This window comes from Podarcis vaucheri (assembly GCF_965113315.1).
Source record: "Podarcis vaucheri genome assembly, chromosome: 6".
Lineage (NCBI taxonomy): Eukaryota > Metazoa > Chordata > Lepidosauria > Squamata > Lacertidae > Podarcis > Podarcis vaucheri.
Window position 1 is genome coordinate 66,850,447 of NC_138764.1, and position 24,034 is coordinate 66,874,480.

Sequence of the window (24,034 nt, forward strand, 5' to 3'; positions counted from 1 at the left end):
GCATAATCTAGTCTCTAGAAACTTGCTATAACATGAAATAATAATAGCAAACCAGTGATATTTTAGGGAGCAGGTGAGCAGGCGGGCCCATTACTTACACCATAGGAGCCTACACAATGTAAAACACTGTTGCTGTATGTAGGTTTTATTTTATTTGTTTTTATCTTATATTTTGGAAATGTACATCCAGGTGTTTCTTTACATTTTAGGCCCCCCCCCCAAGAGAGTGGGGCCCTAAGCTATAGCTTGTTTAGCTTATACGTAAATCCGGCACTGCCTGGCGGCGAGGAGGTGAGGAAAGTGAAGGAGGATTTGGTTCAGGGTACAGCCGGCGCCTGCTTCCTCCCGCCGGCTGCTGCGGGGAGGGCCGAGAAGACGGGTGTGTGTACCTTTAAGAGAAAAGGAAAGCAGGAAGTCGCTGTGGGGCAGCCGGAGGAGCCGCAAACTGACTGGGTCGCCTGCGTGGAGCTTGCATGGGGTCTCGCTGACCAAGCCTGCCAGTCCCTCGGTGGGGAAGTTGAGCTGTGATCTCTCGAGAGAACCGACTGTCCGATTTCAGGTAGGATCCTTTGCTCGCAATATACCTGTGAAGATCTGCAACCGAGCTTCTTGTTTTATTACTCCCTTGCGTCCGGCTTACATTGGCAGTTGCAGGAGATGAACGGTGCCTGTACACTTCCTTCCTGTAGGGTGCAAATCCTATCCTACTTTGGTGTGTTTGTTCCTGCCTGCAATGCCGTGTTTTAATTGCCTTGGCATTTTTTTTTTTACTTTCTGCAAGGCATGCAAGGAACGCCTATAAGGACTAGAGAGATGCAAAGGTGAAGTGTATATTTTCGTGGAAGCAGGCTTTATACGGAAACATTTGCTATATTTCTTTAATGAGCCCCAGAGGCACTTATGAGACTTTTTCACAGGGGATGCAGCAATTGTTCATTTAATCTTCACACCCTATTTATTTATTTATTTGTTTGTTTGTTTGTTTGTTTGTTTGATGCCCTGAACACCTATATAATGAATATTAACATCACAGCATTAATACCACAGCCTCAATATCTTTTAAGACTGTGATGCTGTCTCCAGAGTGGAGTCTGGATGCTGTTGTTTAATCAAAGGTGCTAATTCCACTTTAACATGACCACTTCTATTTGAGGTACATTACATGCGAATATACCGTAAATCTTTTCTTCTTTTCATGCCTTCATAAGGAATGCTAAATGGTGCTCTTGCCATAGCTAGCAAAACAGCCCTTTTGAAACAGTGATATCTGCTGTTTCCTTCTGTGCTCAGGGGAATAAAACATCCAATATATCAAAAAGCCTGGCAGATTCAGTTTCTACTTCCCATAGTACAGAAATTAGGGGATTTTATTTTTTTTAAAGGAAATTGGTCAATGTTCAGCGAAGTTTCCTCTCCCCCTGTGTATGCTGTATGTTTTGGGAATGACTCCACGGAGGATATGCTACAATCAACACTAAAACATTCTGTCTTCCTAGAATAGCAGGAATACTAGAACTTTTGTTCAGAGGTGTGTATGTTTTGGCCCATTCATGTGGTGTGAAGGTGGCTGCCAAGGTTGTGAGTTCTTCACATTGGTTGACATTTTATTTGCAGCCAGCATTCCTTTAGCTTACTAGGCTATCAGTGAGAGCTAAGCTGAAATTGTTAGAAATGGCCAGGGGTCATTAATGGCGGAGAGAACACTGTTGAGATCCATCTTCGTTTCATGCTGGACAAGAAATTGTGTGCAATTGATATAAAATGGATGAACATAGTTTTGGATTTAATTTTTAAATTAATTATCCTTGAGTGTGTACAGGAGTGTGCCCACAGGAGTGGACATGAAGGATGGGGCTTTCCAAGGTTACTTCATGTGTTATATGCAATATCTCTCAGGCCTGACAATTGTTCAGAGATTACCTTGGGTTACATACGCTTCAAGTTACATACGCTTCAGGTTACAGACTCCGCTAACCCAGAAATAATACCTCGGGTTAAGAACTTTGCTTCAGGATGAGGACAGAAATCATGCTCTGGTGGCGTGACGGCAGCAGGAGGCCCCATTAACTAAAGTGGTGCTTCAGGTTAAGAACAGTTTCAGGTTAAGAATGGACCTCCGGAACGAATTAAGTACTTAACCCGAGGTACCACAGTATAGAGAATATGGGGAACTTCCTTATACAGTACTGAGGTAGGCATTTAGCACTGTTTTGTCTACATTGACAGTGACTCTTTAGGGATACAGGTAAAAGTCTTTCCTTGTCCTACCTGGAGATGCTATAACACTGAGCTAAGGCTCTTGCCCAAAAGAACTATTATTTATTTATTTAAATCTAATTTAATTTAATTTAATTTATATATCACCCTTCATCATAAGATCTCCCTGGGTGGTTCACGGAACAAAATGTGGGATAAAAACAAGTAAGTAATTAAAAACAAAACAGCAATACAATAATCCCCCTTTCCACAGACACATTTAAAAGGCTGTAGAATAACAATCAGCCAAAGGTCTGGTTGAAGAGGAACTGGTGCCTGGTGCCTAAATTTATTAGATTTCTATATAAATATACATGAAAGCCTCGGATCATTCAGGAATTCTACTAAATGCTGTAGTACTGTAGAATATTGCTGAAAGTGGTGCTGATGTAGTGTAGCAGTGAAAATCAGGTGCCAAGTATATTTTTGGCTCCAGATCTGCATTATCACCAGACTGATGTTCTCTGGGCATCACCTTACAACAGTTCATGCTTTGTTTCTAGCCGCAATGCAGATCTGGATGCAAATATATACTAGATTTCCAAATGAGATTATTCTAATAAGCATTCAGCCTTCTATCTTAAGGGTTAGCTTGAGGTGCTTAGCCATTTAAAATAAAAAGTAGAAACTGGCCACAAGAGATACTACTGTCTTTGAGGAGGAACTAGTGAGATAAAATCTTAATCATAACACACTGTTGCTGCAACACAGGGAATTTCATTAGTCTTTATGCAAGAAGCCGAGCATTTCCTCTTTCACCTGCTGTTTTGCAATCCTCTTGCTTTCTGAACTAACGATAGGGTTAGGGTTAGGGTGGCTCCACCTCGCTGGGAGGATTTTGAATGGCCTTTTAATCCAGTTCCCTGACCATTTTGCTTACTGCTCCAGGTGGCTTCCTATCCCACCTCAGACTTCCTTCAACTACTTGCATTCAGAGTCTCTCCTGGAAAAGGGATCTGAAGACTTGGATTTCCCAACATCATTTTGCATAAGTGAGAGGAGAAATTGCTCAGTTGATGGAAAACCTGACCTAGCTTGTTTCTTGCCTGCTGGTGACATTTGCTGCCTGCTTCCATCTACCTTGCAGCTCGTAAGCAGACCGCTGCCTTTCTGGCCATGCAAAGCACGTTGAACTACCTCTGGAAAACGGATGATGTGCTGGGTCAAGGTGCCACAGCCAGTGTGTACAAAGCCCGTAACAAGGTGAGGAGGCTTTATATATATATATAACTAGGGTGCCCTGTGAGTGTGGTGTTCACTTAGCAGAGCAATTACACAACATAAATTTGAGGCATAACGGTAAAACGAGTCTTAGAGCTGGAACATAACATAATGGGCATAAATACATTGGGCTGGATACAGATTTGACACATGTGAAGTCAATGGGGCATAATATAGTCATGATCCAACCAATTTAATTTAAATAATGGGAAGTGGAGTATTACCAGAGCAGCCCTAAGTGAGGCAGATGAAGGTTATATGGTTTAGTTAAGAACTGGTTTGAAGATCCAAGCCCAGAAGAGGATTTGAGAGCTGGGATGCCCCTAGAAAGCTAGACTTGCTTTTTTTTTACCATAATAAGTCTTGTGGTTTTTATTGTCAGGGCTGTTTCAAGTGTAGCTCATTCTCATGAGAAACTAAGGTGGCAGAGTTTTTGCCTGAAAACTGGGTTGCTTCTAGAAGAAAATGCCACCACGGGCCCTATTAATGCATGTGTCTTCACATTAACATGGCTGCTTGGAGCACAATCATGCTCAATGTGGCTGCTGCGATCTTGAGTATGACAGCAGAGCAGAGCTCTGCCATTGGAGGAGTTTGTGCTGATGTAGCAAAATTCACAGCAACTGTGTGCAGAGGTGCATCAAATAAATGGCTAGTGTGTTCAAAGCTACGATTGTGACCAATACAGCCCTGGCTTGAGACCAGGTAACGTGAAGGGACACCTCTCCTAGAAGACTGATCAAATTTTGAAATCTTTTGCAGAGGCTCCTCTGTCCTATCAATATCTGGGACACTTTTGGGGGAGTTCTGAGATGAGATATACCCAGTGGCTCTGCTCAGACTTTGGCACTCCCTTCCTAGGAAGGCCTTCTTGTGTTTCTTATGGCCTCCCATCAAAATGCCTATACTTTTTTTAAATTTAGGCAGGCCTCCAGCCTCTGGAACTAGCTCTGGGAATTTTTAAAGCAACAGCTCGTTTTCACCTGCTCACTATTTATCCCCCTCCTCCTTGTTCCTTTTTCTTTGGATGACAAGCTTTATCTGCTCTTTTTCTTTTATCTTCTTATAGGCCTTTTTATTGCATTTTTATTATTTCTGAGCACCTTGGGTGCTAGGAACAAACTATATAAATGAAATCTGTATCTGTATTGGATTTGAATCTGGGTTTTATAAATTGTTAATCACTTCAGAATAATCTACGGAGCAAATGAAATAGCTGGAACCCATGGGAATAAGTAAACAGAATATGGTGACTTGTCCGCTGCATGTTTTGGAGATGTGCCTCTCTCCTCTTTCATGTTTACATGCTGCAGGGTCATATAGAATGAATAAAGGTTCCTGAAACCCTCCCCTTTGTTTCCTCCCTGCCCCCCCCCCCGCCCCCAGAAATCAGGAGAACTGGTTGCTGTGAAAGTCTTCAACAATGCCAGTTACATGAGACCTCAGGAGGTGCAGATAAGGGAGTTTGAGGTGCTGAGGAAGTTAAACCACCAGAACATTGTCAAGCTTTTTGCCGTGGAAGAGATTGTAAGTTGTGTTTTTCACTCTCAAACAAAGGCTGATGTATGTGTTATGGTTGGTGTGATAATGGTGGCATTGTGTAACACCCCGCTAAAACATATCTTAACTGAACACTGTGATTACTGAATCTTGTTTATCAAGGATGTTTATACAGTGTGTATATGTTCTCCCCTCCATACATAGCATACTGTTACTTTAGCCTTGCCTGAACAGCACTTCTGTTTATCAGGTCACTTGTTTATACTAAATGTGCCATGTGGAGTTATTCGTTATTTTTGGCAATGGCACACCAGCGTGTTGGACAACATTGCTTTCTTCGGCACAGCATTCAGATCAGAGGTAGGCAGTGTGGTGCCCTCCATATGCGCTTGGACTGCAGCTCCAACCTGCCCCAGCCCGCATGACCTGTAAGTCCAGCTTGATGAGAGTTAGGAGTCCAACTTTGTCTGGAGGACACCACTTGGGTACCCTTGATTTAGGCACTTGCTGACCTGCTAGCCCATCAAAGAATCCCTACTGCTGCCTTAATTTGTGCCAGGGCTTCTCATCAACATCCATTTTCAATGAAGGAGTAGGGCCATAGTTCTGTGGCAGAGCATCTGTATGCAGCGGCTATAAAAAAAAGGGAAATTCCATGCATGTAGGAAGGTTCCTGGCATATCAGGGTAGGGCTGGGAATCCAGGAATCCTGGAGTGGTGCTGCCAGTCAGAGTAGACAGTACTGAGGTAGATGGACTCATTGTCTGACGTGGTATAAGGTGGCTTCCTATGATCCTATTTCACAACATGCCAATGGCCTACATCTTTCTGGGAATTTCCCTTCCGTATCTGTGTACCACAGAATGTTATTAACCTCTCAAAATCCTGAGGTTTGAAAGTGTTTCCAGACAGTGAGATTAGGGGAAAAGCAACTCAGGCAACGGTAGCCAATGTAATACCTGTCAGGTGTTTTAGACCATAACTCACATCAACCTTAAATAGGGATGATTTAAATGCCACATTGACTACCTCTGAACAAAAAAATTGTCTGATTGAAGCTTTTCCTAAATAATAATAATAAGGTCCTCTCGGCTTGTAGAGAGCCAGTAAGACAGTAAGACTCTAGTGTGCTACTGGCAGGGCGGTTTTTTAATTCAAAACTTAGGAACACACAGAATTCAATCATACATTTTTTCCTACCTTCATTCTGAAGTGGTATAATTTCAGGAGAGCTGTACTATATAGTTTTTTATCCTTTTTGCCTAAGCACACTTGAGCTTTAAGCACACTGATGAATTGGGGGGCGGGCGGGACACGGGCGGGAATTCCCCTCATAAGGGACTAGAGGAATGAGTGTTCATAGCTGTGAAGGAAGTAGAAAATGCAAACAAGGATAAGAGGCAGTTCCTCTGCCTGCTGGCTTGTATTGGATTGTGCTGTTCCTGGTTTCCAAGTTTACTGTTCCATTCTATCTTTTGCAGTCTCTCCTGAGGACCAGTCTCAGCATATGTGGCTCTTAGGAATGAAAAGCAAAGGTGTCGTTTTGAGTGCTAAATGCTTTTGTCACCCATCCAGTCTATACGCAATGAGCAATTAGTAGACTGGAAAATCTTACCAGTCCAGGGGCAGTGAAGCAGCCAAATGTCTGCGTTGTGACGAATCTGTTCTCAGTGTGCATTTAAGGGCTAGTGACTTGTTGTGTGGAAGTTACATTCCAGATGCAGCCCATCCCAGTTTTTAACAGATCACCGTATGTGAGGAGTTTATCCTTTCCCTCCCCAGCCATGATCAGGATGAAAAAAACCCACCCTCTCTGGCACAGCTACTAATGGGAACTTTACACGCCCCATAGATTGGGGGCGGGGGCGGATTTTTGTCCTAATCATGTCTAAGAAGGGAAGGAATAAATCTTCCCTGAATTCCCATGAGCTGTAGTCCTGATCAAAACCAGATCCCCTGCACCTGTAATTAACTGAAGGGGAAAAAACAGACATTGCTGCATGCTAAACCCTTGTTATCAGCATGTGTGACAGTTGTGTGAACTATAGTGAATCACGAATGGGGTGAGCACAGTTGCACACAGATCCTGCTCATGGGCTTCCTGTGGGCATCCAGTTGGCCAAATGAGGACGGACATGTTGGACTAGATGGGCCTTTGGTCTGATCCGGCAGGACTGTTCTCATGTTAAATAATATGCAGATTTCTCCCAAACAGTAGAAATTAACTTGAGAACATTGCTATGACCAAGAGGACTCGTTTTCATCCTACGGTTGGAATGTGCTTTGAGATGCTGACCCAACAGGACCTTGGGGCTCAAACCCAGATATATACACAGGGATAATTTACCTTTACTGACTTCAGATCATGTGCTTATATGGTCTCTTCACTTCCTTCTGCACGCTACTTCCATCCTATCATTTGCAAAGAGACTCAAGATACACCCATAGATGAAGTGCATCAAATGGGCAGGGACTGGGCTGTGTCTGAGAGTTGCTTACTTGCTCCCATTACTTTGCTCTCTTCAGTTAGCTCTTTTCTGAATAGAAACTACATGTGGTGTATAGCTAAAAAAACAACACATGTACACCCCTTTGCTCGCAACTGCTTTTACCTTTTAGGAGAACAGATTAAAGCCCCCATATTTTACCAATGAGGTTAAAAGCAGCTTTGTGGATTTTCAGCAGGGGAAAGAAACAGCATAAAGAGAAAGGCTTAAGAAGCCCCCTCCCCACTTGGTCTTTATCTTCCCCTTCAGATAACCAGATTCATCAGTTGTATTGTGTATGACATGTATTAGTGCCCTTAGTCTTGCAGGGGATTTATGCTAGCTTCTGCTGTTGCAGCATGAGATGATTGGAGCACTAGCACATTCTGTAATGGAGTGCATGCTATCAGGCATCCAGCTCAGCCCCCATAAGGTGGGATTTCATTTTTGCCCTCAAATTCAAACACAGGAAAGCTGCAAACAGAAGGTGTTGGTGATGGAGTACTGTTCAGGTGGGAGCCTGCTGAGCCTCTTAGAAGACCCAGAAAATGCCTTTGGCTTGTCAGAATCAGAGTTCCTCATAGTGTTGCACTGTGTAGGTAAGTAAGTGCGACTGCTCTGTGGGCCAAGATGAATCTGACATCCTCCAAATGACTTTGCACAGCCTTCAAACATAATGTTTCCTGTGTTCCAATGCAGTGCTAAACTAGATGTGACATTATTCATGGCCTGAGCGATGGTGTGCTTACTTTTTTAAACATAAATAGCAGGCATGTGGGCAGCCAAGGTGGTTCAGGATCACAGTATGGGAGGGTGGGGGCTTTAAGCCTTTGCCCCTGACATGGCCCTGATTGCAATTGCCCCCACCTCACACAAGTGCCTACATAAACTATTCACAAGTGAAATCTGCAATGGTCTGGAAGGATTAGTTCCAATCAGGACCCTGATAGCGACAAATACATAAATCCCTCTCCACCACAAACAGTCCCAATCCAGTTCCAATGCCCCCCCCCCATGTATTGGTTAATGAGCATCTTATAACCAGATATCTAAGCCATGGTTTAATAAACCATGGTTTAGCATTACGTGTGAACCAGACCATTGTGTATCTTCATGTTACTTTTGTCATGGGAGAAAGCCCAGAGAGACCAGAAAATTCTGATTCCTGTTAGTGCCTTTTTATAGAAGAATGATCACATCTTTCTTCCTTTTCTAGTGGCTGGCATGAACCATCTCCGTCAGAATGGGGTTGTCCACAGAGATATCAAACCCGGAAACATCATGAGGCTGGTTGGAGACGATAACCAAAATATCTACAAACTGACTGATTTTGGGGCTGCCCGAGAACTAGACGATGATGAAAAGTTTGAATCAGTTTATGGGACAGAAGAATATCTTGTGAGTAAAGTGGAATGCTGGAGATTTTTTTATTAGTAAAAGAAGGCTGAAGATTCCTACTGACAGATAATTCGGGGGGGGGGCGGGAATCTTTTTTGCAGCTGGAACACGGGAGAGCTGGATCATTTTTTTAAATAGAAAAATAGGGTCATTCCAGAGTAGACATCACAATCTTCTGTTTCCAGAAGAAAGGAACATTTAATGGGAGTTACTGTGCTTTGTGCTGTTAGGGTGGTTACGTTTCGTTAACCTGCAGAATCATCCAATGAAGCTGAAGAATGGGTGATTCAGAACAGATGAAAGAAAGTATAGGCTGATTAATAAAATAAAGAATTTGCTGCCCTAGGATGTGGTGGGGGCTTTACAATGGGATCAGACAAATTCATGGAGAATAAAGCTTGCAGTGGCTGCTAGTCATGATGGTTGTGTTCTGCCTCCAGGTTAATCAAGCTATTGATTAAATTTGCATAAATCTATATCTGGATAAAATTGATATTTCTGAAGCAAGAAGCACATAATCTTCACTTTAGGTTATTCACATTTTATAGGCATTCCTCTTGTTTGGGAGAGAAAGGAGAATACAGTACACTTTTTAAAGATGGTGCTTTCCATCTCCTGTTTTTAGACGTGATTTTATTTAAAAATATATTTTCTAAAAAAACTGCTGCTTGTTTTAATGGGAGGTAGGTTTTTTTTAGTTCAGTCATTCATCTGTTCTAATCTAACTGATCAACTGAATGTTGCAGATCTAATTTTAGCACGCATTACTTATTTTATTCCTTATTTCATTTGTGGCTTTTAAAAGTTTGAATGGCCTTAATACTCAAGCCGTCTTTCCTTTTTTCCTTTTCTTTTACCTTATCACTTAAAGCACCCAGACATGTATAAGCGAGCAGTGCTGAAGAAGCCCCAACAGAAGGCTTATGGGGTGACCGTAGATCTTTGGAGTATTGGGGTGACATTTTACCATGCAGCCACAGGCAGCCTCCCATTTATCCCATTTGGGGGACCACGCAGGAACAAGGAAATCATGTATGTATTTTGTATGTTTTCTTGATTTGCCTGCTTTATCTCTTCTTCACACACTAAAAAGTGGGGGGGGGGTGGAGAGAGAGGAGGGAACACAACACATCTAAATTGATGTTACATATATCTGTGTAAGGGTGATAATCTCACCATTCTTGATAACTCCTAAAGATGGGGTGCTTCATTCAACAGGTACAAAATAACAACTGAGAAACCTACTGGAGCTATAGCAGGAACCCAAGAGCAAGAGAGTGGAGCCATCATGTGGACCTATGAGCTTCCAATCACATGCCGGCTTTCTGTGTAAGTAGAAAGGGACTGGATAAGCTAATGATCAAGAGTGTTAGAAATTCTGCAGCACAATCTCTTACTTATCTTAAACCTTACCTGGGAGTAGGTCCTGTTGGATGTAGTGGGACTTGCTTTTGAGTAAACATGCACAGCTCATATTTTTTATTATCAAGGCTCTTTCACACAATGCAGGTCATGTTTGTTTGTTTTTGCTATCTAATTGTGTGTGAAAGGCACATAGATATCCACCCACATACAGTGGTACCTCGGGTTACATACGCTTCAGGTTACAGACTCCGCTAACCCAGAAATATTACCTTGGGTTAAGAACTTTGCTTCAGGATGAGAACAGAAATCGTGCAGCAGCAGCGCAGCGGCAGCAGGAGGCCCCATTAGCTAAAGTGGTGCTTCAGGCTAAGAACAATTTCTGGTTAAGAACAGACCTCCAGAACGAATTAAGTTCTTAACTTGAGGTACCACTGTACACAATTTGCGCCTGAGAGATCATGGAACTCTAGCAGGCTTTAAGAACATCCATCAAATTGCCTAATTCTCATTTAAATACACCTAAATCAGTCCTAATCAAGGTGTGGGCTCCACGAGTTTGTATTTTTGGCTGTAAAAGGCTCCCAGGTAGCTTACACATATCATTGAAAAGACAGTCCTTGCCAAAAGGCTTAGAATTTAAAAGACACAATGCAAAAGGAAATGGGGTGGGGAGCGAGCAGGAAAAACATAAGCCCGGGCACTAGTTCTTAGTTGCATAATTATGCACTGTATGGAAAAAGTTCCTTCCCTTTGTCTGTCCTGAATCCATTGCCAATTTCATTGGGTGACCCCAAGTTTGGATGCCTAAGAGAGATGAATAAATATTTCTGTCTGTTCCCTTACTCCATACCAGAGGCAGGCATAGGCGTGGTTGGTTGCTACATGCCCTTGGTTGGCGTCTATTCCTTACCAGTTACATTTGAACAACTGCAGATCCCATAGAGTTGCAAGGATGACGTGGATTCCACTTAAACCAGCATCCCCCTGTGAAGCATGACATCTCTTCAGTAATTGAATGTGAATGGGGTTTTGTTTGGGGGTTTTTCATTGGAAGCATATCCCATCAGGCAGGGATACTATTAAAACAGAAGTTGGGCCTTCTGTTTCTGCAGGATCTGGCCACATTAGTTAAGAGCAATCTGATCAGGCAGACTTAATAACAACACCCTCTTTTCATGCCAGCACTTTGACAGACAGCCATTCCGAGGGTGTGGTGGGTAGAACTAGATTGTCTCTGCAAGACTGGCTGCTCTGGCCACCTCGCCAGCTGCTCTGGCTTACAGCATCCCTCTGCTCTCACTGCTTTTCTAGAACAGTGTTTTTCAACCTTTTTTGGGCAAAGGCACACTTGTTTCATGAAAAAAATCACGAGGCACACCACCACTGTGTGCGGAGAGGGAGATGTCAGAGCCCCGCTGCTCTCTATGGGGAATCGGATGAGAGCGGACCGCCTGTCCCCTCTCATCCGATCCCATCCGATCTGATCCCCACCCAGGACGGATGGAAAATAGGGTGGACACAGTCCGGCGCCCGCCTAGTGGGCGAAAATTTGACTTCTTTTTTTTAAAAATCTTTCGGATTTTCCAATTTTCCCCATGGCACACCAGGCAACATCTCGCGGCACACTAGTGTGCCGCGGAACAGTGGTTGAAAAACACTGTTCTAGAAGACGGTGAGACTCTTTTAGGGAAGGGGGCTTATTTTTCCTCATCAGGCTGGTTTGAATGAGGGAGCAAAGAAAGCTTCTTGAGTGGTTTCAGGAAGAAGAAAGAGTGTGACTCAGGCAAGAGGCAAGCTGCAGCTCAGAAAACCAACTAGAGCTCTGGAAGCATCTTTAAGGTGCAAGAGGCCCTTCGTAGAAATCTGATGAGGGAAAGTATCTATTGTGGTATTAATGCTGTAAATCTCTCTACCTATGCTCAACCTGAATCTTTGTAAATAAACACAAATATTGCTAAATGCCAGACGGGTCCTGTGCCCTTATTCCAAAGGAAACTGATTCACACTGGAAGAACTTCTCACTCCTTGGAAAACTGGGGTCAGCAGTAACATCTGGGTTTTCTCCTCTACTCCTTACAGTGGGCTGAAGAGGCGGCTCGTCCCCATCCTGGCAAGCATCCTAGAGGCTAATCAAGAGGAGTGCTGGGGCTTTGATCAGTTTTTTGCTGAAACCAATGACATCTTGCATAGAAAGATAATCCACGTCTTTTCTTTGTCGCAAGCTACCATGCACAAGATCTACATCCACTCCTACAACACGTAAGGATTGTTGCCTTGGGCAGAGAAGGGAGTAGAATCCAAGTGCCCTAATCTAATGCTCAGGCCAGAGTTTTCCTACAGGTTGGCAAATTAGCTATAAAATAGTTGAGAAAGCTTAAGTTGCATATAAATAACAATATCCAGAACTGAGGATTGCTGTTGTGGCAGCACTCTGCATTCTAGAGTTGGAAAGTTGAGTTCTGGGTTTTTGAATATTGGAGATAATGTATTTGGTTAAATAAATAAAGCTGATGTGCCTTGCTATTATCTCACAGGCACTGGATGTTTTGGAATAGCTGTATAAAAAAATAGGGTGACTCTTAAATTGCTGTTTCCTCCTAGTTTCTGACAAGATCAGAATATTCAACTGCCTATTTTTTAATGAGTGACTATTGATTGAGAACCTATTAATTCTGCATGGCACAAAAACTTTGCTGACTTCACTTCTAGGAAGCAGTAGGTGGGTCACAGTCATGTTCACCTGGGTGATTAATGTTATGATGGCTGCCTTAGGGAGAGTAGTCATCTAGCAGAATAGTAATCTACAGTAGAATATATGAAATAGGTTAAGGCAGAAAGCCTGAATGATCCTGCATCAATTTAAGTAGGTCTAATAAAATATCAGGGATGCGGGTGGTGCTGTGGGTAAAACCCAGCGCCTAGGCCTTGCCGATCGTCAGGTTGGCGGTTCGAATCCCCGCGGCGGGGTGCGCTCCCGTTGCTCGGTCCCAGCGCCTGCCAACCTAGCAGTTCGAAAGCACCCCTAAGTGCAAGTAGATAAATAGGGACCGCTTACTAGCGGGAAGGTAAACGGCGTTTCCGTGTGCTACGCTGGCTCACCAGATGCAGCTTGTCACGCTGGCCACGTGACCCGGAAGTGCCTTCGGACAGCGCTGGCCCCCGGCCTCTTAAGCGAGATGGGCGCACAACCCTAGAGTCGGACACGACTGGCCCGTACGGGCAGGGGTACCTTTACCTTTACCTTAATAAAATATCATTTTATTGATTATGATAATAATGACTATTATCATCATAATCACCATCCACTACCATCAAGGGTTTTTGCTTTGCTTAGTGTTCAGAAGAGAACAGCAGGCACTTTCTCTTGAAATGTTAGTGTTCTGGGAGGAAGAGTTGCTCTGTAACTATTCTTTTTATCTTTGTTTTGAACATTTTATCCTGCATTTCTGTTAAAATAATCACGGTGACTTGGGAGACTAGTGTGACCCTAACTAAGTCTCTGTGGTCCCTATTTGACAATATTTGGCAGGGGGTAGGGTGTCATTTCATTCCCTACAGCAGGTCTTTTTAACCCAGTTTTGAACAGCATCCATTCGGCTACTAGAATCAGGATATTTTGAATAATTTATTGAATGTGAGAACAAAGCTGGCTTGGCAAGTTTTCCTGGGGAAGGAATTCTAGAGAGGGTACTACTGCCTGTCTTGGATAAAGAAGGGGTGCTGCTTCATTGTAAATGAAAACAATGATTCTTTGTCCCTCTGCTTTGTGTTCTTTAGAGTACCCATATTTTTAGAAGATGTCTTCAGGCAAACAAATATACCTCCCCATCACCAGGAGTATTTCTTTGAGGGTTACTCCTATGAACTGGAGCCTAACCTGCAGGCGCATCGTTTCCCCAAAACCACTGAAACCTGCCCTCTTATCATGCTGAGCACAGAACTTCGGGATCCAGTGATGCTGAGATACAGAGATCGTGAGTTTGTGTAGTTTCGCATGCACATAAACTCTTTGCCTGCCTTGAGTAGTTGCTTACTATGACTCTGCATTCATAGCTAGGTCTATACTCATTTTTGTGGTTTTTGTTTAGTTGTTTAGTCGTGTCTGACTCTTCGTGACCCCATGGACCAGAGCACGCCACTGCCTCCCGCAGTTTGGTCAAACTCATTCTGGTAGCTTCAAGAACACTGTCCAGCCATCTCATCCTGTGTCGTCCCCTTCTCCTTATGCCCTCCATCTTTCCCAACATCAGGGTCTTTTCCAGGGAGTCTTCTCTTCTCATGAGGTGGCCAAAGTATTAGAGTCTCAGCTTTAGGATCTGTCCTTCCAGTGAGCACTTAGGGCTGATTTCCTTAAGAATGGATAGGTTTGATCTTCTTGGAGTCCATGGGACTCTCAAGAGTCTCCTCCAGCACCATAATTCAAAAACATCAATTCTTTGGCGATCAGCCTTCTTTATGGTCCAGCTCTCCCTTCCATACATCACTACTGGGAAAACCATGGCTTTAACTATACGGACCTTTGTTGGCAAGGTGATGTCTCTGCTTTTTATGATGCTGTCTAGGTTTGTCATTGCTTTTCTCCCAAGAAGCAGGGGTCTTTTAATTTCATTTACTCCATACAAAATTGGCACCATAGTCCTGTTTATATGGAACAGAGATAGACCCCAGGAAGTTCCCTGCTCTGTTGCAGACTGGCGTTCATAATCACCCATACATATCCATATTTGTGGTTGGCATATTTTGGGCACTAGGTGTCAGTGTAGTTCCACAGCTGCAGCATTTCTTTCCTAATGGGTGCACATTTTGCCCAACATTCACTATGGTTTATGTTGCAGCAATGTCTTTTCCTTGATATGGAATGTGGGGAAAGCTTGTGATTTGATTTTTGATTTTTTGTGTGTGTTTCAGCTGCTTTGGAGTTCCCAAAATTCCCCCCAAAAGTTGATGTCGTTGCAGATTGCAGCACAGCAAAGGTATACCTTGCTTACAAGCTTAGGGAGACTAGGGGCAATTTGGAAGGGCTGTTCCCTGTCTGTTTCTTACCCAGACAATACAAGAATTGAAGGCTTATGGCTGGCACCCGGGTTCACGGGCTCCGATATCCAGGAATGGCTGGGGGAAGGAGTAGATCAGGCTTCCTCAACCTCGGCCCTCCAGATATTTTTGGCCTACAACTCCCATGATCCCTAGCTAGCAGGACCAGTAGTCAGGGATGATGGGAATTTTAGTCTCAAAACATCTGGAGGGCCGAGGTTGAGGAAGCCTGGAGTAGATTATTCAACACACCCCTCTTTTTCTATCACCTAAATCTGTGGCCAGAGAGAGATGAACTACAGCAGCCTAAGCCCCAGGTGATTCAAGCGATGGGACGGAGGAGAGAGAGAAACATTGCCCAAACCATTCCAGCTACTTAACCAGCTGCATTCGTTTTGATTCTGGGGGCTGACTGCAGCTTAAAAGGATAAACAACCTGCTGGATCAAGCCCAAAGTGTCGCTCATAAAATTGTTTGCAACTGTGATAGTTGGATGGCAAGCAAGGCTGCAACCTTCACGTGTGTCATTTAGCAGATATATATCTGTACTTGGAGCTTCAATTGAGTGATAGCCACTGATACGCAGACCTTTCAGAAGCATTTAAACTAGACTTCATTATGTCCCCTCCAACCTTACTGTCTTTGGAACATGTGCATCAGAATACTTCCTCCCCACAGCTGATTTGCACTATAAAAATATCTCTGCTTCAGACAGTGACTCGTAAGCCTTGATCTCACTTCATTTCTTGGCTGTTATGAAAATGGAGCAAAATATCTCAGATGAGCTGTTGCACTGAAAATGGTTTTGTTTTCGGGGTTGTTGATATTTTTGCTTTGGCAGCTTCTTTAAACAAAAACATATATTTACATTAATATTAAAATGCTGTGGAATGCAAGTGTGTGGAAATGTGGCACCCATCGATTATGTAGCAAAAGGGTTAATGGATATTAAAGCTCAAATACAGTGGTGCCCCGCAAGACGAATGCCTCGCAAGACGGAAAACTCGCTAGACGAAAGAGTTTTCCGTTTTGGAGGTGCTTCGCAAAACGAATCTCCTATGGGCTTGCTTCGCAAGACGACAATGTCTTGCGAGTTCCTGCTGGGTTTTTTTCCTCCCCCCCCTTTTTCTAAGCCGCTAAGCCGCTTATCAGCTGATCCGATAAGCCGCTAAAAGCGCTAATCCGCTAATCCGTCAATGGGCTTGCTTCGAAAAAACCGCTAGATGAAGAGAATCACAGAACGGATTCTTTTCTTCTTGCGAGGCACCACTGTACCATGATCCAGATCCCCCTCCTATGATGATGGAAACTGGAGTCGAACCATATCCACAGAGCCACAGGTTAGCCTCCTTTGCTTTAAAGGATAAATATTTCCAGCTCAAAATCCCCCTTCCCTCATCCTTGCTTCTGCTGTGCTCTGCTCCACTCTTGGCTTCAGGCAGGGAGAGGGAGGGAATTTCCTATAATGGCCAGCCCCTTTCCTATTCGGCGTTCTCCCTCCATCCCCAGCCACAGATTAACACCTGGTTTCTTGTCGTCTACATCGTCTCCCTCTAAGTGGTAACTTTCTAGGGTATTTTGGGGGCCCACCTTAATTTTGTGATAGTACGTTGTTTTAAATAGTTTTTTAATATTGTGTTTTAATGATCCCATCCTGGGATCTTCATGTGAAGGGTGATTAATTCTTCAACATCTCTGTGTGATCTGAATTTTGTCTCTGAGTATATCTGGGAACTCTGCAGGGTGGCAGCACTGCAGTTTACAGGGCAATCATATACACTGTTGCTTTATCCTTTAGGGTGTCCTGACTGCAACTCACCAGACTTTGAGGATATCTCAGTCCTTTCTGCAGTGTCAAGAGCTCATGCTCAGAGGCCTATATTGGGTGAGGTACGTAAAATATCTCCTGCTGGTGCGTTGCAAGCGATACAGCAGGGTCTTTTTTGACAGCTGATTAAGGTGCCTTGAGCTTCCGTTCAGATCACTCATTTCCTCCAGCTTTCCCAAACAGCATACAGCATGCACATTTATGTGGCTGCCCAAAGGCCATACACCACTATTGCCTATTATAGCGAGTGAGCAAATGTTCACAACTGCTTGCCTAATTCGGGCCATTGTTCTCTGGCAAATGACATGTTTTCACTGACTGTCCCCTTGTTGTTTTTTCCTGTTTCTTTTTCCACTCAAGTCTCTTTTGCTCCGCATTCAAACTTGCCACGTGAAGGTGATGAGGACTGTGCTGGCCTGTCCTCTTGCCCTTGTCCCTGGGGGCAGCTATTCCTGCCTAGACGCAGAGAGCTTTCTATGTGTATTGGACCTACGGGCTTGCACATGCACAGACGAATGCACATTGAGCATTGGGTACTGCAAACTGTGTAAATGTTAGCTTCACAAGTGGTCTAGAGATGGGCTGCAAGGTGGGAAGTGCAATCCTGATCCTTCCCTGCTTGGTGACTTTGAACATTTGCGTTAAGGTCCCTGTTATCCTTCTACAGAGCAGTGAGCAATGTAGTGCACAGGTTTTTATTGGTGCTTCTCATTCACAGAAGCATAGAATTGTAGAGATGGAAGAGACACCAAGGGTCATCTAGTCCAACCCCCTGCAATGCAGTTATTTCAACTAGATCATGCATGACAGATGGCCATACAACCTCTGCTTAAAAGCCTCTGAGGAAGGAGATTCACCGCCTTCTGAGGGAGTTCGTTCCATTGTCAAATATCTCTCGTCATTAGACAGTTCTTCCTGATGTTTAGTCAGTAACTTGAGCTTCTTTTTACCCACTTTATAAACTTAAAAAGCAACAATGAAGCACTTGGTGCTTTATTAAAACAATATGCATAGATCCAGATGAAAACTTTGAGTAGGGGTTTTATAGATTCAGTGTTTCCAGCATAATGAATATTATGTGATAACATTTTCATTCCTCTGTGCAAGCTTGCTTTTTTTCAAAATAACCAGTTTCCAGCCTAGTCAGTGGAACACCATGAATTTTCTTCATGTTACAGAAATAAACAGGCAGATAGTATGGAAAGTAGGGTGGTGATTATGGCAGGGCAGACATGCCTGTTGACTTTAAACCTTATAGCTATATAACTCTTCAATATTGGGGGTGAGTGTGTGCAGAATGAATGGATACAGTGGCTTGAATTGTCACACTTTCCAACATGTCAGGAATTATTTTCTGAATATAGAATGTCAAAACGAGACAGGGAGACAATCATGTGGCTAATGTGGGAAGGAGCAGCTGAGCTGAAGGAAACATTAGCTGGTTTATAGACCAGAAACAATGTCTGTTCCTGGCTACTCCATACATTTTGTGAAGAATCCAGTTAACTAATAAACTCCAAGGCATTCTTAGAACAGTCATTTCTCACATTGTGCACAAAAGGCCTCAAGTTCCATTACAAGAAAGGGTTTATATAAAGAGGCATAGAGTTGTACTCACTCATTATATAATATTGTTATTTAACTTAAACAAGGCTGCTTCCAATGCAGTGTATACTCCAGAGCACAGCAGTGGCTGGAGTGGGGATGGGACTAGAACTGAGCTGAAATTCCTCAGAAATATAACTCTGTATTCGGCAGCAGGAGTGGAAGGGCATCATCTTTGTCTTTGAACCAGCTTCAGGAAGGGCACAAGTACCTTTGTCCTCGCATTCTTCTCCAAGCTCACATTTCCTACCCCCATGTATATTTTGGTACTCCCACACTATAGCCTTCCTCTGAGCTTTACAGGAAACCAATAATTGGCTGTAAGGGCCAGACAAAATCTAAGGAGGTCCTTAGATCATCGGTTGAGACATCCCTGTCCTAAAATATGGGGGGGGGGAGAGATGTCAAATCAACCTTGCCTTTCCTTCTAAAATGCACTGCAAACAAATCAGTGGTATTTTAGACCCACATACTCCTGACTGCCGAGCTATATATTGCAAGAGAGATCCGTGATTGGTTCTCCCATTTCCCACCAATAATTGAACTTTTGTTTTGCAGGCAGCAGCAGCAGGGAAAGGCAGTGTTCAATCCTTGCTTTTGTGCACTGTTTTCCAGATCAGAATCTCTCCCAAAGTTGCCCTTCATTGTGCAAAGCAGGGGGTGGGGAATCCAGGAATTTTTGCTGTGGGTGGGGAGTGGACAGCTCACTTTTTTGTTGTCAAGAGAAGACAAGTCTCCATTTAAACAGGGAATAAGTGGAAGATTGTGGAATATGTGTTTTTACAGTATAAACGCAAGTCTGTGCAAGGGACCTGAGGCCCATATAACCAGAAATTCTGGTGTTGCCTTTTTTCTTTTTCTTTTTGGCAGTGAGACCCTGAAATTGGAGTGTCTGCGGATTCTAGAGAAGAAGCAAGGTGTGATGGCAATACTCAGTTGCTTGCAACGAGAAGAGATGAAGGTTCTGCTGCTGTAAGTGTTGCTTTTCAGTGGTAACTGTGATACTGCAGCCAACCTAGAACCCAACATGCATTACAGCAGTGGAACCCCCAGGACAGAACCTGGGAGCCTATGCGCGGGGCCCTATTCAGCAAAATTTGAATGAACTGGCCCAGACTCAGCTGGTCAGGCTTACCACATTTTGAAATTAGTGAAGAAAAACACATTGTCATCTATAGAGAGAGGGGACCTATAAGACCATTAAATTCAGAGTCTTAAATTACTTAACTGCCCTGCTTCGTTGCATAAGAGGAGTATTCTGTCCTGCAGAAAGATGCCAGGGTCTGAGGCCCAAGTTCAGAGAAGTGCTTTGATTATCATGGGGTTAATAATGCTTTGGGATTGCAACTGCCTTCTCCCAATATTAGATGACAATATATCTCTTGTCACGGGTGCAGTGGGCTTTCTGCTTCATATGTGTGTTTTGTATGTGTGCTTTCCATTTCCAAGAGGAAGGTGCAGAAAGACTTCTTCCCTCTCATTCTGCAATATGTTTGTGTGCGTACATATGCATATATATGATCAAAGACATATCTCTTGAGGACAGAAGGTTGGAAGCTTCTTTGTATTCTGGCAAAGTAGTCCTTGTTCACTTTTAAAGGGGAAAATGCCTTGCTTCGGTAAATTGACAAACTGTTAGCTGGGCCAGTTTGCAATATCTGGACAGAAAGCGAGCAGAGCTATGTTCTTTGAGGATTGCTGCCTAATTTGGCTTTCCTGTGTTCACAAAGGGAGATAAATCAAAGTTCTTGGTGGGCAAATAAGAGCTTTCCATGAAGCACAAAGTGGCTTTAAAATACGTTGCCTGGTCAACCTAGGAGCGGCGAGATGCTCTAGTCTAAACCAATCAAGTCTCATTATCACTTATCAGTTACCCAGTCTGCCTTTAAAACAACAACCCAAAACTCCATCTGCCTCATGAACAATGGGCAGGGCTGCAAAAATTCAAGTTCCTAGAAGCCCCTGACAGCTAGGTTGGGTGAAAGGTCAGATGCCTGGTTTCTCTTCGTCCTGTGTGTGCTGCTGTTTGTAGAAACAGATGGCAGCAAAGAATGGATGGATCAGCATGTTTCGTATCACATGTGTTTCACATGTGTTCATTCATATGTCTGTTCTATCCTATTTTTGTGTTAATTTTCAGTCTCCTGTAAATTAGAAGCCTCCATGAGCACAGGAGGCCCCCTGCTGCAGAGGTTTGCTCTTCAGCTCATGGGGGTCATGGGGGGGGCTGTATACCAGGGGAAGGTGTGGCATGAAAGCTGGTGGGCCTTGCCAGTACATACAGCCCACTCTTCCTCACGCGAGTTTCACAGCATGAAGAAACAGCATACCTGAATAGTTTTGGCCTTTAGTCCGCTTCCTCAGCAAAATACTTTTCCTCACTACTTCAGTTCACAAACTGTAGCCACTGGCTAGGGCAGAGGTAATCAAGATGGTGCCCATGGGCCTAGCCAGGAGGGCAGCTCCCCCTCCCCAATCATAAATAAAAATACCTAAACCAATTGCATCACAGATAACTTGGTTCTGCCTCCCCCTAACATAAAGCCTGCCTCCATAAAATAAATCCTAACTGTGCCCATGTTGGTGCCCTTCCAATACTTCCATCACTGGCCACATTGACTGGGTCTGTTGGGTGCTGGAATACCTTGGCTGCCCTTGGGCTAGAGCAGCCTTTCTCAACCTTGGGTCCCCAGATGCTGTTGAACTACAACTCCCATCATCCCTTGCTAGCAAGACCAGAGCTCAGGGATGATGGGAGTTGTAGTCCAACAACATCTGGGGACCCAAGGTTGAGAAACACTGGGCTAGAGGGACAGCTCAAGTCAAGTCATGATTATTTCCAGGTATGCTTCAGCTCTGTCACCTCACAGTTGAGCTCTGTCTGAATGGAAAGCAGCAGAAGGTAGCAGCAGAAGACCAGAATCGTTCCAAGTCAACTATCCTCTCACTATTAACGCTCCGTTCTCCATCTCACCAGCTCTTATGTTTGCAGCCTTGGGGAAAGATTTCTTCACAGAGCAGCCTAAAGCAGGGGCCAGCAAACTTTTTCAGCAGGGGGCCGGTCCACTGTTCCTCAGCCCTTGTGGGGGGCCGGATTATATAATTTTTTGGGGGGGGGGGAATGAACCAATTCCTATGCCCCACAAATAACCCAGAGATGCATTTTAAATCAAAGGACACATTCTACTTATGTAAAAACACGCTGATTCTCGGACCATCCAGTGGCTGGATTTAGAAGGCAATTGGGCTGGATCCGGCCCCCGGGCCTTTGTTTGCCTACCCATGGCCTAGAGGCTTGTCCAGATACCTCAGGGAACTTGGAGCAGTACTTCCCCAGATCCAGAGGGCTTGTGCTGATTCCCTTGCAGCCATCTGCACTCAGCTTGAGACAATTTGTTTGGGATCAAGTGTTGCTTGCTATCTAAATGGTTGCCTTCTCACATCCTCACTGTGAAGCTGCCCTGGGGAAAAAGATATCTAGGGTTGTTGTTTTCTGGAATGCCTCCCATTTGCCCATTGGTGCCATATACTACTGAACCGGGAATGTGGAAAATCACCATCTGGAGGAGCTAGGAGATCAAATTTTTCCACAGCAGGAAGCTCTTAGTGCCTATTAAGTGCATCAAGATTCACTGCTGCTTACAGCCAGGTTGTGCTAACAGACAATTAAGGCCAGAGAAAGGGGATATAATTTGGGTGAAAGGGGACAATAAGTAGCCTCTTCTTCTTGGGGGATTACCAGCAATAACAGAGGCAACTGCACTTTTTGAACATTTGTCCCCTGTTTCATAGGAGCTTAGAGTAGTGGCCAAGTCTGGCTGAGATTTCTTATGCTCTGTATTACAGAGTACAGCAAAAATAGTGGAGCCACAGGGATGAAGTCAGAGAGCAGCACTGCAATTTTGAGCTTTGTGGAAGTGGGGGAAAGGAGACTGACTGCTTATTAAAATTTTAAAAAGCAAGGATGTAGGAGGATGAACATGTTTGCAAGCCCATAATTACCCAGTGCCATCATCTGCCAGGAAATGGCCCAATAAATGCACAACCTTCACTTCTCCAGTTGACACCTTGGCCTCTCTTCCATGGGTCTCAGCTCTCCTTTCCCACCTCATTCCCTGGGTCTTCTCATTTCCAAATACAGCTGCCTCTTTGTCCCACTTGTGTCCCTGTGTTGTTGTTTCTCTCTCTGCTCTCTGTCTCAGATCCCTAAGCTTTGGTTTTTCTTTCCCTGCAGCTTGTACGTAGCTCCAAATTCCTTTCCCCTTTGCTTTCTGGGAAACTGTGGTTTTACATCACCACCACACACAGACACCAGCTAAGAAAACCACTGCATTTTAAGTGCTGCTGTATGTGGACTGTTACTGCATGAGAGTTTCCTGTGATGCAGTGGGTGGCGAACAACACTTCTCTTCCCCACTCCCACCATGCCATTTTGAAAACTTTTTGCAACAGTTCTTCTTTGTATTTATGGAAATTTCTTGGGTAAATTGAATTTTTTTTCCTGTTTTGGTTACTTTGCAGTTATAGAGATTGGTAAGCCCCTCTGAAGACTGATCAGATACTGTTCCTCTTTTCTTTTTTATCCCATTCACCATAATAGGTACGAGACTATTGCTGGGGTTGGCGAGGTTCCAGAGATTAAAGGCCTGGCGGAACTGAAAACAAGACTTCAAGCTGTGAGTTATTCCCATGACCACCTGTTAATAGCAACTTAGACAGCTGAGAGTTCTGTGTGGCAACTTCTCTTGTATGCAAAAGGTCTGATCTAAGCCAGAGCTACTTGGGAAAAGAAGTAGCTGTGTAATGATTGATTAACACAAATGGGTTAAGGGAATAGAGCGGGTGGTCTTCTTTTTGATTGATGGTTTTACATATATACATGTTGTACATACATTCTTAGCGTTGCTGTGAGAACTATGATAAAGTTGGATTGTATCTAATGACTTTATATAAGTATCTATCATAATATATGCCTAATGCATGTGTGTGAGCAAGAAATGCTGGTTTTGTGTGTGTGTGTGTGTGTGTGAGAGAGAGAGAGAGAGAGAGAGGAAGGAAGGAAGGAAGGAAGGAAGGAATGTAAGTTTTGCAAATCATAGATGCTTTGTAGTGAAACCTTCTGGTCTTCCTTTTTGTCTTTTCTGGCTCAGGTTGAAGAAATTTCTAAATGTTTCCAAAGCATCTCTGATCACCAGTCGGTTGTGCAATGCATTCTGTCTGATGTGGGAAAGAAAAGGAGTCAAATAAAAGAAGTCAGAAGGTTGGTAGAATAGTATTTTCAGTGTTAAAGGCTACAAGGCCCTTACACAGGAGTAAGTCTAGGTGAGCACAGTGGGGCTTA

General features: G+C 43.8%; 1 protein-coding gene across 2 annotated transcripts in view; it reads left to right on the top strand.

Moving 5' to 3' along the window:
- Positions 1 to 231: 231 nt before the first annotated feature.
- The window catches only part of IKBKE (inhibitor of nuclear factor kappa B kinase subunit epsilon), a 36,717-nt gene continuing 12,914 nt past the window's right edge, over positions 232 to 24,034 (top strand). Inside the window, exons 1-14 of one of the 2 annotated variants that reach the window (XM_082228297.1) lie at positions 232 to 559; positions 3,145 to 3,459; positions 4,864 to 5,004; positions 7,933 to 8,062; positions 8,680 to 8,861; positions 9,733 to 9,893; positions 10,080 to 10,190; positions 12,306 to 12,485; positions 14,004 to 14,200; positions 15,135 to 15,199; positions 17,059 to 17,150; positions 19,564 to 19,665; positions 23,294 to 23,369; positions 23,844 to 23,953. In XM_082228297.1, coding sequence (XP_082084423.1) covers positions 3,373 to 3,459; positions 4,864 to 5,004; positions 7,933 to 8,062; positions 8,680 to 8,861; positions 9,733 to 9,893; positions 10,080 to 10,190; positions 12,306 to 12,485; positions 14,004 to 14,200; positions 15,135 to 15,199; positions 17,059 to 17,150; positions 19,564 to 19,665; positions 23,294 to 23,369; positions 23,844 to 23,953 — 1,634 coding nt within the window. In that variant the 5' untranslated portion in view covers positions 232 to 559; positions 3,145 to 3,372. The remainder of the gene's footprint in view (positions 560 to 3,144; positions 3,460 to 4,863; positions 5,005 to 7,932; positions 8,063 to 8,679; positions 8,862 to 9,732; positions 9,894 to 10,079; positions 10,191 to 12,305; positions 12,486 to 14,003; positions 14,201 to 15,134; positions 15,200 to 17,058; positions 17,151 to 19,563; positions 19,666 to 23,293; positions 23,370 to 23,843; positions 23,954 to 24,034) is intronic. The other variant, XM_082228298.1, reaches the window with a different exon arrangement.